The sequence below is a fragment of the Mustela nivalis genome (genome assembly GCF_964662115.1).
Source record: "Mustela nivalis genome assembly, chromosome: 3".
NCBI lineage: Eukaryota > Metazoa > Chordata > Mammalia > Carnivora > Mustelidae > Mustela > Mustela nivalis.
This window is the reverse complement of record NC_139022.1, coordinates 44,319,163-44,332,649: the sequence shown is the minus strand read 5'-3', so window position 1 is coordinate 44,332,649 and position 13,487 is coordinate 44,319,163. Positions and strand designations below refer to the sequence as shown.

Genomic DNA, 13,487 nt, shown 5'->3' with positions numbered 1-13,487 from the left:
TTTTATATATATATATACATATATATATATACATTTACATACATGACTTAAAACAGTGCCTTCCATACAGTGAGTGCTGTAATACCTATAAATTCTTCACTTAACTCTACAGAAGTATGTAACCATAAAATGTAATGAAAGATGCAATCACCAGTGAAATTAAATACGCAACTTACTCACTCACTAAAACTCCCTAGATAAAAACAGAAACTCCCATCTAATTTAGGTAAGTCAGTTCAGCTTGATTCCAGTACTTTACTAGCAGTAAAATTTTATTACACCATCATATAACAAAAGTTTAACAGGCTGACATTTTCATTATTCATGAACACCAGGTTATTAGATGAATGCAAACAACAACAGATGAGGGTACCAGCTGAGGTCAGATTAACAAATTACCCAGAAACAAACTACCAATCTGCACTAGGATAACATTAAGTAAATGTGAAAACTTTTCTAAGAGATAGAACTGAAAGTAGTCACTGAAATCTGCTCTCTGAACACCACTATTATCAAAATGCCCCTATTTGTAACCAAAAAATAGAAATCAGATGGCACTGAAGGTAGACAAACATAATATTTTCAAGTGATTGCTTTTAAGGCGGGTCCTGAACAAAATATATATTTCGTATATAAGATATACAAAATATATATATTTTGTATATAAAAATATTTAATAAACTAAGTACCAAATGATGGTCCAGTAGTTTATGTGAAATGCCTTCTGTCCTACCAATCTATTTTTTGGGTGAATTCAAGGCAAAGGTGCCTCTATACCATACTTAAGCCTCAAAGTATTAGACACAGATCCAAAGAAATTGCCAGTTTCACAAGGAAACCACAATTATTATACATAGCATTGAGCAATGTGCTTTATAAAAAGGGGCAAATCAGAGCAGAGGGAGATTGTTCAAAAAATAAAAGGAAAATAATAACTAAGGGCATAGTGAGACATAATAAAGATAAAACTAAAAAGAGTTGTACACACATGTGTATATGTAAGACTGAGAGATGACATACTAAATGTTTACTAAGGCGTCAATGGAGCAAGCAGGGTAAACAAGTCCGGAATCTGAGAGTAACAAGATCTAAGAGTTACCAATTAATGCCTGAAACAGACAAGGGCAGGTGAGCCTAGAAGAGTGGCTCCTGCTTTGACACCGTGGTTGATGCGCCACAGCGTTATCATTTCACCATCACAGCTCCTGGGAGCTGCTCACTACCGGCTGCTAGAGCAATAACACTGAATATGGGTGTTGCCACATTCCTATCCTTGCGTGCCACCCCCACTCCCAACACCACACAATGTCTAGATCCTAGGTTGCTGGCCTAGAACATGGAAAAAGGAAGAATTCCAAAGACATGAAAGTCAGCAATGATCTTTTAGACACTGTCCAATGCCTGCAACCTCAGCCTCCCTCTGTGATTCATACAAACTCTTGTCCCTTGTTTGGATTTCATGATCAGAGGAGAATCTTGTCATTTTAACTTGCTTTCTATACAGATCGGCCTACAGAAAGCAAACATGTTTACAATGATTTGTGGATTTGGGGCGTGTTAATAATAGTAAAATACCTCACTTTAAATAAGAAGTTAATTCTTCCAAATATTTATATCTCTGAGAGCTTGACTGATGGTGTGAACTGATGGTTAATGTAAATCCACTTTTAGTTGCCAATGACAAGCTTAACAGATGACCTAACTAGATTTGTTACCATAAAGCCAAAGAGAGACCTTAACACTAAGGTGAACTCATCTAGGCAAAAGCCAGTACCAAAGCACATGTCAGCCAGCCAGTCTCTCCTGGTGGAATCAGAACCCTATTGTGCATCTTTACTTCCCCGCAAAAATAAACAGCCTTGTTATAGCCAAAGTTCGTCTACAATCACAGAGACACTTAAAATTAAGTAGTACAAGTTTTCTATCTTATCTCCAAAGATTTTCTATTTCTCTGCTGCCTCTTCTTCTGATAGTCTCTCCTTATATATTAATCTCACATTACCCTAGTAACAGTGGTTCTTTTGGCAGAAGCAAGATTGACAATGGCAAGAGGACTGGAAAAACCAAGCCGCTCGAGCTTAACCTCAGGGAAATCTGGCTGGCAAGCCAGAGAGAAAAGTTGTGCCTGAAGAAAGTTGGGTCTCATAAAAATTCCCAGATCCCAATTCCTCCAGAGAAGAGCTGCCTCACAGCTGTCATAGTTGGCACAGTTAGGACTACAGAAAGGTCCCATGGGACTTTGCTTTCCCTGCTATCCTCCACTCACATCAATAATTTCTGAACCCCTGAAGGTCAAACAAGAGCCAGTATTACCATACAGAAAAGATCGGTAGAAAAAGAGATTTTGGAAACTACCTGGAAATATATTTTCAAAGAATGTAATCCTGAATACTAAGGACACTTCTGTCCAAATGCTTGACTCATTAAGAGAAATTTCGTTTTCTAGTTTTTCAACAGTTAAAAATGCCAATGTGCCAGGTTCTTTAAATGAAAAACTGTGCCAAAACTCGAAAATGAAATTCTAAATTGCTATCAAAATAAAGGGACTGCGTTCTCGTGGCATAGAAACACAGACATCTATACATTATCACATACTCGAGGGGCATGCTTATGCCTGCAGCTTAATGACAGAAAATTCAGTTATGCATATCATTTTCCCAGGAAACATTCAAATTACAAATGATATGAAAACAGAAAAGTAAGTAAAATATAAACTAGTCATCAAAGACAAAACAGGAAAATTAGAAAGGTGAACTTACCAGTTTAATTGCCACATATTCATTTGTATATAAATTTTTCCCTTGAAAAAGAAAGAAAAAATGTCAGATTCTACCAGTAATTAATTCTTAGAGATACATTATGTAAAACTCTACTCTGGGTGGGGGAAAAAAAAAAAGCACATAATCTATTTACATAAAGCAAAGGGGGTCCTATGATCTTGGGCTCCTCGCTCAGCAGGCCATATCCTTGATATCTTGATATTCTCCCTATCCCGCACCCTCCTGTGCATGCACAAGCGTTCTCTCTCTCTCTCTCTCAAAAAAATCTTTCAAGCAAAGGTCTTCACATCCAACTATTTTAGCAAAAACCTCAATGACAAGGAAATCTTACATTTATCGATTCAATGACTATTTAGCATTTCACCTGGATTCAGAGTAGAAGGTGATACTAATAAATACATTAGCCCACTTACAAAAATGGAAAGATTATTATTTTGCTGGAACACTGCACACAACTCAGAAAGTCAATCAATAGTCAAACACATGCTAAAATAAATGTCAAAACCAGAACGCCTATATAAAAAGAAGAATACAAAATTCCTTTTCCAGTCACCAGCTCATTTTAAATCCTTCATTATTATGAAATGTGTTCTCATTAGAGCTCAGATGTAATCCAGTAAATACATTAACCCAGAAAAAACCTGGAATATATTAAAAATGAAACAAAGAAAGAAACATTATTCAATAATTGCCTTTGACAAACTAGTTAACTACTTCGAGGGGAACAAGGGTTTTTAACATCTTAGCTTATGACCACATTAAATTCTGAATATTTTAAAATGTAGATATAGATTATAAAATGAGAAAAAAAAATTACCCAATATATAGGAGTCTTTCTGAGCATTTTTAAAAGGTAGAAAAAGTTAAGATTTTATACAGACTAGAAAGCATAAAACATGTTAACCTCTGTATGTTGAAAAAATTTTACCATATACAAAGAACAGGCAAGTAACAAACCAAAATAAAGATTTAATACCTTTGATACATAAATTAATGTTCCTTCACAAGTACAGTAAAAAGAATTTTTTAAAAAAAGGTGACTTCTGAATTTCCAGCACTGTTTCAATAAGCATGTCTTATTTCTATAATAAGAAATGCAGAAAAATGATAGCTTTTTTTTTTTTTTTTAATTTTGATAGTAACCGGCCCTGCTTACATGGCTGCTGAACAGAGAACAGGCAATCATCAATGTTCACACATGGGATTTTCTACCATAATACCTCTAACTTCCTTTTCAACAGTAACAATGAGTGGCAATAAAACTAGGCACAATTTCAGTGTCAGATACCCAGAGCAGTGTTTGTTCATACTAATACGATAACACATATCTGAATTTTGTCCTTATTTTAATAAAAGTGAATGACAAAAAAAGAGATTTCTTTTTTTTTAAAGCATTTGTACCCATGCTAAATAAATAGCACAAGGCTCCAAAGCCATGAGACCTGGAACAGGGATGGACTCAGTAAGAGTGTACATTCATTCAAGTTATTGGCTGATCCCATCTTAAAAAAAACAAAAAATACCAAAAAAAGTAACACATTTTCAGTCGCTTGGTTCAACATTTAGAATGGCCTTTGTCTATACCTTCCAGAATACAGTATGTATGAAATTGCAGGCTTCCTCGAATAAGCACAGAGTAAATCATTTAATGATACAGTGAGGAATTCATCTTGAGGAACTGATGTTTCACAAAGGAATAATTCTGTTTTGAGTTCAAAGAGAGAACTTGTATATCCTCAAGACGTTATCATCTTTTCACAACTACGCATGTGATGCTTAGTCACAGGTACCCAAGGGAAAATATCCACGGGACAAGAAGTGAGGTTAAATACAAAGAACACAGAACCAAAATATACCAAATTCTTCCACAAGTACTGTTTTTTTTACTGGCATTTATAAAACCAAAGGTCTACTTTTGGGTCAGAGCAGAAAGCACTAAATCCTTAAAGCATCATCTTTTTTTTTGAACACAAAAGATTTTGTTGAACTCTGAGGATTATATTTTTAAACATGAGCAATGTTGAGACAATACTACCAATGCATCTGTGCTACCTAACAGGCAGAGCCTCACAGTTGGCTTTTAATCAATGTTTGTTTTATGCATGAACAAACAATGACACGCTAAGTATGTCTTTGTGGGTATAGTATGAGAGAGAGAGAGGGAGTGGTATGTGTAGAGGGAATCCAGTTAAGACAAGGCTCCAAGCAGACTGGTTCCGATTAACTGATGTTTTAATCCCATTTCAAAGGACATTCCCAGTAGAGCTCTGTGCTATACTGAACTTGAAAACATGGATTTACCAGTTGGGTGGTACTTGGATACTTGGGTACATAGAAACCTATGTTCTACAGAAACTATGTATATGTTTATAGCAGGAATTACTAGTTGCCCACCAATATCCAAGTGCTCCATTCTCTAACAACAGAATGACTCAATTTTAAAGCGGCAGTCCAGCTAGAGACATTTCCAGCCTTTCTTCCAGCTTGGTGTGGCCATGTGATTAAGTTCCAGATATGAGCGGACAGAAGGTTTGTCACTCCTCACTTCCTGAATGATTTTGTGTTCTCCTGGCCCATTTTCTTCTTCCTGCTGGCTGGCTGGCTGGCTGGCTGGCTGGTGGGAGAAAGCAACCAAAGGGGCAATCACCTTACATACAGAGACTGAAGCTATATACTGAGGATACAGAGGTGCCCTGGCGGCCTGCAGGCTCTTCCTCTGCTTTGTGTTACAGAAAACAACAAAAACCTATTTTGCTTACTACCACTATATTCCAGGATCTCTTTGTTAGAGCATCACAATCTGTTCCTTATTATGACATTTTTCAGTTAAGTTCCATAATATGCCTCAGTTAGTAGCAGTAAAAATCAATAAGCATAAAAATGATGAATGCACTCAAATCTGCATTATTTATTCAAAATATTATCATAAGGCCTGCAGAATTTTCAATAAAACAATTCTTAAAAACAATCAAACAAGAAGAATTATCAACTATATAGAAGAAAAGAAACAACAGTAAGAGAAGTTATTGAAACTCCTGTGGCATACTTCATTATGTCAAAAGTTCCAATAACTTATTTCAGAAATAGTATCCCATAGAGCTATATGTAACAACCTTGTGGTTCTGTGTTCTTTTATGCAGGCAGGGGTAGCCAAGAGAGGGGACATAGAAGAGGCTCAGGAAAACAAAGTTTATTATCCTCACAGACAAGAAGTTACAGGAGAAGTATCACAGTTTGGTCAAGTGGTAGGGGACAGAAACAAAGGAAAGGGAGTTTAGATCAAAGGCTTTATTGGAGTTTCTGTAGAAAACCAAGGCAAGGCAGGATCAACAGTTCAGGATTAACTAGTTTGGATAATTCTGGTGGCAAATAATTAAGGGTCTTTGGGCTATAAAGGTGGTCTCTCATCTTATACCTAGCCATGGGATGATTAATGAAGACTGCCTCCTAGAACATACAGGCCAGACAAAGGAGGTACAGCTCTGCACCAGTTATTCTGCAGATCAAAGGCATGCTCCCAGCTGAGTCCTTTGCGATGGCTAGGAATTGGCTAGCCCCAGCAGGAGTAGTCTCTCCCCAAGCAGAAAGATTTTTTTAAGGTGTCAAAACATAATAGAAGAAAAACAACAACAAAAAAAAATACATACAATAGAACACTGTATTCTACCTAGCTATGTTTGTTCTCACTCAATGCCTTTCAATATTTCCAGGGGTTTCAGTTGGCTATCTAAGCTAGACACAGATTTACAGATAGGAAGAAGGCAAGTCTTACCATCAATACATATAAAAATAAAATAAAACCAAAAAATATTAATTCATCATTTTACAATAAATAAATAAAAATATACTACGAGGGATGCCTGGCTGCTCAGTCAGTTAAGCATCTGCCCTTGGCTCAAGTCATGAGCCTAGGATCCTGGGATCGAGACCCACATGGGGTCCCCTCCTCAGGGAGGTAGTCTGCTTCTCCCTCTGCCTGCAGCTCACGACTTGTGCTACTTGTGCTCACTCTGACAAATAAATAAATAAAACCTTTACTATAAATGTGCTATCAATTACTTAAGTGTAATTTAGATTATTTACAATGTTTACCTATTCTTTTTAAAATCTCAAAGCATAAAAAAAATAAAATAAGATAAAATCTCAAAGCATCTGGACAGCTTTATGCCAAACTTTTTTTTTTCTTAATAATTACCCATAAGAGAGCAGTTTCAATGGTGCATAATACCTGGGGCATTTGAAATTGGCAGGGAAAAGGTATTTGGAGTTGTATGTGGAGGTACAGCTTTTATTTAGTGCCCAAGAAGAAGGACATTCTAAATAACATGAAGTATTTGGAACAGTCCTCTACAAAAAAACAGAACTATCCAGCTCAAAATGTCAAAAGCATCTTTGTTGAAAGTTACTTACCTATAACATGAATACCTTATATTCTTTCTCACCCAATACTAATCACAAACATTTCAGGGTCAGGAATCAAATTTTCAAGATGTGTCTATTACTATTGTTTTAAAGCAAGCACTTTTGGAATCCAAACCAGCTTTTAACATTAGCATGTTTACCCAGGTATATAAAGAATGTGGCTCTGAACAACTTTTTTTTATACAGAGAAATTATCAGGGGCCCTTAAAAAAGGAGTAAAATGCTGCTTTCTTTAGTATCCTATCAATAAAAATGAATAAAATTATTAAATTAGCTATATAAGTATAAACGTTATATTACAAACATAAAACAAAATTGCAGTGTACAGATGATACATTTAAATAAATATATACAAATATACAATAAATAACCATAGATTAGATACCGATACACAGCCAGGTGGATGACAAACTGATGGATGGATGGTAGATGGACAGCTGGACTAACAAATCATTTTAATCCTATTCCTGATTATTCAGCAGTATTTTACTGTTTTTTCACTATATGTAGCATATACAGGTTCAGTATATGGTACACATAGTTTCTCATATTGTCCCGGTGAAAAGGGTCAGCTAGATTCATTGTGTGTGTATACAAACACACACACGCACACACACACGCACAGAGGTATACATACACATAAATATATTTATAAACATATACACGTAGTCATTTTGAAATTAATTACATAAAACCACTTTTAAATAAAAATGGCCAATATACTATAGTCCTACAGTCATAGCCACAAAGAGATAAGAATACAAATACGTATATATGATCACCTGTAGAGCTAATTTATACATATAAATTTAAATAAAAATACATAGAACATGTCATCAATATAATTTCAAAACAGAACAAATATCTTGATACCATCTTTTAAGGAAGCAGAACAATCACTGTGTTCCTAAAATATGCAGGTACAATGCTGGTCCTTTACATTATCATCTAAATTTCATCTCCACAATAAACTATGAAGTAGGAGTAATTCCATTTTAAAGTTGAGGAATCTGCAACCCCAAGTAGTTCCCTGGCTTATATTTTCCATGATAGAGGGGACAATTTTTTTATTTTTCCAGTATTATCAGTGCCAAATCATGCCTCCTACATGACAGACAAGAAGTACATTTGGAAGGATGAAGGGTGCTAAAAGTTACACAGGTAAATAACCTCGATTTTCTAATTCTAAAATCAGAAACAGTTTAAGAATTTCAAAATATCTAACTTGGAGTGCCTGCGTGGCTCAGTGGGTTAAGCCTCTGCCTTCGGCTCAGGTCAGGTCATGATCTCAGGGTCCTGGGATAGAGCCCTGCATCAGGCTCTCTGCTCAGCAGGGAGCCTGCTTCCCTGCCTCTCTGCCTACTTGTGATCTGTCAAATAAATAAATACAATCTTTAAAAAAAAAAATCTTACTCAATATCCTTGAGAAAATGAAGTGTAAATCATTCAGCCTTTCAAATATGTGAGTCCCTACTCAAATGCAAGAGTATGCCAGGCACATCAATCACAGCTCTTTACAAGTGTATCACTGCCTTTTATTGGCTTGCTTCATGAAAAGACTTAATGCACATTAACAACACAGAATAGTATTAAAATGAAGGACTAACTACAAATTAGGGTGTTTTACAAGATGAAAATAAGAAGTAATTGAGTAGATAAACAGACAATTGGATTTATTTCTAATAAGTGGGGTTGTATCTAAGGAATATTGTAAAGCTAAGTTTTACCTTTTTACATGGCAAGTTTTCACTCTTGGTGGGCCAGTGATCAAAGAGCCCTCGAGCAACCTCAGTACTAACAGCCATATAACCATGCTGCCCTGTTCTTATTTCTCTTCATTCAGGATAGCCATATTTCTACTTTACTGGCAGTTAAAAGCCTAGATTTTGGTCCCGAGTCTGTCATTAAAATGCTGTGTGACATCTGGCAGGCAACCTTCCCTCACGGAATTTCAACTGCCTTAAATGTAGAGTTAGGAAGTTTAATTAGACCAGTGTTTACCATACCACCCTGATTACAAAAATAAACTGAATCAGTATTCTCTGTCCCTTGGTAAGAATAAAGATTTCTTGAGGCGCCTGGGTAGCTCAGTGAGTTAAGCATTGGACACTGATTTCAGCACAGGTCATAATGTCAGGGCCATGTGATCAAGACCCACCTAGTGCTTCAAGCTAGGCATGGTACCTGCTTAAGATTCTCTCTCTCCCTAGCCCGATCACTCCCATTGGGTCTCTTAAAAAAAAAAAAAAAAAAAATTCAGATTACAGAGCCCCAATGTGGAATATACTTGGTTAAATGGTTAGAGAGGGGGTGGTGACAGAATCACAATGTAAATTTCACTGATTTTTTTTTTTTTTAGGTTTATTTATTTGAGAGAAGGGTGGAAGGGCAGTGGAGTGGGACAGGGAGCCTTAAGCAGACTCCACAATGGATGCGGAGCCCAATACAGGGGTTCAATCTCACAACCCTGAAATTATAACCTGAGCAGAAACCAAGAGTTGGATGCTTAACCAAGTGGACCACCCAGGCTCCTTAATTTCACTGATTTTTACGCAGTTTCAGTATATTACCTTGGCTTTAAGCCATACATACCCTCCTAAAGGGGTCAGTTACTACATGTTTTCAAATATGAAAAAAAGAGCCTAAATACCATTCTTAATAACACTGCAAATGGCTCCTTATGGGTCCTTTTTTTTTTCCCCCACCTTGTTGGGTCTTTTTAATTTACTTTCTTTTTTCTCATATTCCAAATGGGTGATCTCAAGTAAACAGACATTCACATACTATTCATATATTATACTATATATACATGTATGAATACACATTCATATACTAGGGTACTCCTTACAAATGAAAATACAAGTATGAAAGAAATTTCCAACATTTATATTCTTTAAAATTATCACAACAACAAAACAACTAAACAATATCATTTTCATTAGAAAGTACGTTCAGCTTAAAAAAAAAAAAAAAAAAAAAAGCTTCCAGCATAATGGAATAAACAAAATAGTCTTACCTAATCGTAATTCTCCAAAATTGCCACATCCAATTTTTTTTCCAACTCTAAAGTTAGGTCCAACCATTAAAACTCCAGAGGATGAAGACCCAGTTCCTCGAGTGTTGTGTCCCGACCGACCACTAGGTCGTGCCATTCTATCATCTGATTTGTCCTTGTCTTTCTTTTTATTATCCATATCAAGTTTGCGGTACTCCACTTTGAATTCTTTAATCAAGACAAGCACAATGAAAAAGGGTATTGTGAGAATAGGTACATCACTAGGTTAACTGTACCAGGTAGGTAACTGCTAACATTCAAATTGCAGCAGGTAGTCAGTTAACTGAAGCGTGTTCATCCCATTCGTGAAATTTTTCTCAGTTGTCTTTTCAGCAAAACATGTCTTCCAAATTATCTCTTCAGTGATGTAAGCTGATATTGATAGAGAGCTAGAATGTTAAGAAAAGAAAATTAGTTAACCTGAAGAATTTAAAAACATATTTTGGGGATATTAAAAACATAAGTTCAAGCAATGGATTATTGCTATTTGTTGATTCCCACTTAAATCAAACCACAGTAGACTTAGAGTAACCATTAGCCTCTTCCTATACTTTAATAACAAAGAGATGATAAAAATAAAGAAAATTTATTAAAAATTTAAAATATTTTGGGGCGCCTGGGTGGCTCAGTGGGTTAAGCCGCTGCCTTCGGCTCAGGTCATGATCTCAGGGTCCTGGGATCGAGTCCCACATGGGGCTCTCTGCTCAGCAGGGAGCCTGCTTCCTCCTCTCTCTCTCTCTCTCTCTCTGCCTACTTGTGATCTCTCTCTGTCAAATAAATAAATAAAATCTTAAAAAAAAAAATTTAAAATATTTTAAAAATTTGCTATTTCATAAGCCAGTATACATTCACTAACCTAGACCTTACAACTTAAAACCATTTCAGTTTTATCCATAAGTCAATATAAGATTTTCTACTTAAAAGCAAAAAAGAGAATATATTTTGAAAATCAATAAAAGACTTTAGTAAAATTGTCTTCCACAAGTCCATACACACATAGGTACATTTTCAAAATCTTTTCAAATATACATTCTCATTTGAACTTCATTCATTCAAATATTTATTAGAAATTATACAAGGTGCCTGGGTGGCTCTGTTAGTTAAGTGAATGCCTCTGGCTCAAGTCATGATCCCAGTACCTTGGGATCAAGCCCCACATCAGGCTCCTTGCTAAGCAAGGAGCCTGAAACCTCTCCCTCTGCCTGCTGCTCCACCTTCTTGTACGCGCTCTCTCTCTCTCTCTCTGTCAAATAAATAATAAAATGTTTAAAAAAAAAAAAAAAGAAAGAAAAGAAAGAAAGAAGGAAAGAATTCAAATACAGGAGTCTAGGTGGCTCAGTCATTAAACATCTGCCTTCCAGCCCAGGTCATGATCCCAGGGTCCTGGGATACCCACACTGAGCTCCTCGCTCAGCAGGGAGCCTGCTTCTCCTTCTCCTTCCTGCTTCTCCCTCTGCCTGCTGCTCCCCCTACGTGTACTTGCACTCATTCTCTCGTTCTCTCTCTCTCTGTGTGTCAAATAAATAAATAAAACCTTTTAAAAAAGAATTCAAATACTATTTATTAATAAATAATAAATATTTATTATTACTTATAACTATATATGGAAATGGGCTTCAGAAATGGTAATGCAAAGAGCACTCTTGCCACTCATCATGGGAAACAATTCTTATGTAACATTTGAACTAGGCCTTAAAAAAAAATAAAAAGTAATTTGACCCTGGGATCATGACCTGGGCTGGAAGGCAGATAGATGTTTAATGACTGAGCCATGGGGCGCCTGGGTGGCTCAGTGGGTTAAAGCCTCTGCCTTCAGCTCGGGTCATGATCTCAGGGTCCTGGGATCGAGTCCCGCATCGGGCTCTCTGCTCGGCGGGGAGCCTGCTTCCTCCTCTCTCTGCCTTCCTCTCTGCCTACTTCTGATCTGTCTCTGTCAAAGGAATAAATAAAATTAAAAAAAAAATAGAAAAAGAAATACTGGCCATGAGGTGGAGAAGATTAGTTTTTATATTTTCTAATAGATACATGAAAACACTAAACCTCAAAAAAAGGCTTTTGGAGGAGTCTTCCCCATTCATCTTCTCTGGGAATTTCACCCATCTACCATACCTCAATTCTGCAAGCTTGAGCAATTCTCCTACTTTTGTTTGAACAATTTAAGTGGATTCCTATTCTCTGCAATTAAAGAAGTAACTTCAAAACATAGTCACTAATAAGGAAACCTGGATCAGTATCAAGGACTTCTTTCTTATATTTCTGAAACTTATTATATAATGCAATTGCAACAAGAGCTGAAACAAATAGTATCATCTGATTAATTCCCAGCAATCCCCCAAATAGGCTTTTAATCCTAACACCCAATGTGTTTAAGTTGTTTCATAGTATTTCTGCCATACTCATATTTTGCAGATAAAACTGTAAGCATCTCTTTGGTATCTGTAAAAGACATACACTGTTTATTCTGTTTCCAAATATAATAGAGTAACTGATACTGAACTGCCCACCCTGCTATAAAAAACTACACAAATGGATAAAATTTATAAAGCACCCATTTTCAGTTATTAAGTAACAGGCACTATGGTCTATGATCTTCGAGAAAAAGCAAACACATAAGGTGAGTCCCACCTTTACCTAAGCTCTCTAGGGAGGGATAATTTTCTGACCACAATATAGGGAGGTGAGACACGGGTAGAATGCAGTGATTAAGATCAGTCACTGCTGAAACAAGTGAAATTTGTAGGATTTGGTACACAAGGTGAGGCAGTGGTACAGTGCTGGGGATAAAGAGTGGTAGGCAGAAAGCTAGACTACATGTGTAGCAATATTCTGAAATATCTATTGGACAATGGCTACTATGGGGTTAAATGAATAATGAACATACTAATGGCTGCACAGTGCTGGGAGAGATTTAAGTTCATATATAGTCATGGTGGAGGAAACTCATTAATATCCCAGGAATTCAGCTGAGACACCACAAAGACCAGGTCTTAAGAGTAAAGACCATACTCTAGAGTAAAGACTACAATACACGGCTCAACTAAAGCCTAAAACCAAGCCTAGATTTAAGAAAAGCATCAGCAAACCTCCCTCCTTTCCATAACAAAACTGAACATACTTAAAAAGACAAAAGACCCAGACTCTTAACAATGCTGGACTCCTAATGTCTAGCATACAATTAAAAATTACCAGACATGCAAATAATTAGAAAGTCCACAGCCAGGAAACCAAAC

At 36.4% G+C, this 13,487-nt stretch overlaps 1 protein-coding gene across 8 annotated transcripts in view; it reads right to left on the bottom strand.

Moving 5' to 3' along the window:
- The window catches only part of CSNK1G3 (casein kinase 1 gamma 3), a 113,780-nt gene that overhangs the window by 63,631 nt on the left and 36,662 nt on the right, over positions 1–13,487 (bottom strand). For all 8 annotated transcript variants that reach the window (XM_082724891.1, XM_082724893.1, XM_082724892.1 and 5 more), the window contains exons 2-3: positions 10,219–10,646; positions 2,760–2,800 (exon numbers count right to left, since the gene is read on the bottom strand). In XM_082724891.1, coding sequence (XP_082581017.1) covers positions 2,760–2,800; positions 10,219–10,396 — 219 coding nt within the window. In that variant the 5' untranslated portion in view covers positions 10,397–10,646. The remainder of the gene's footprint in view (positions 1–2,759; positions 2,801–10,218; positions 10,647–13,487) is intronic.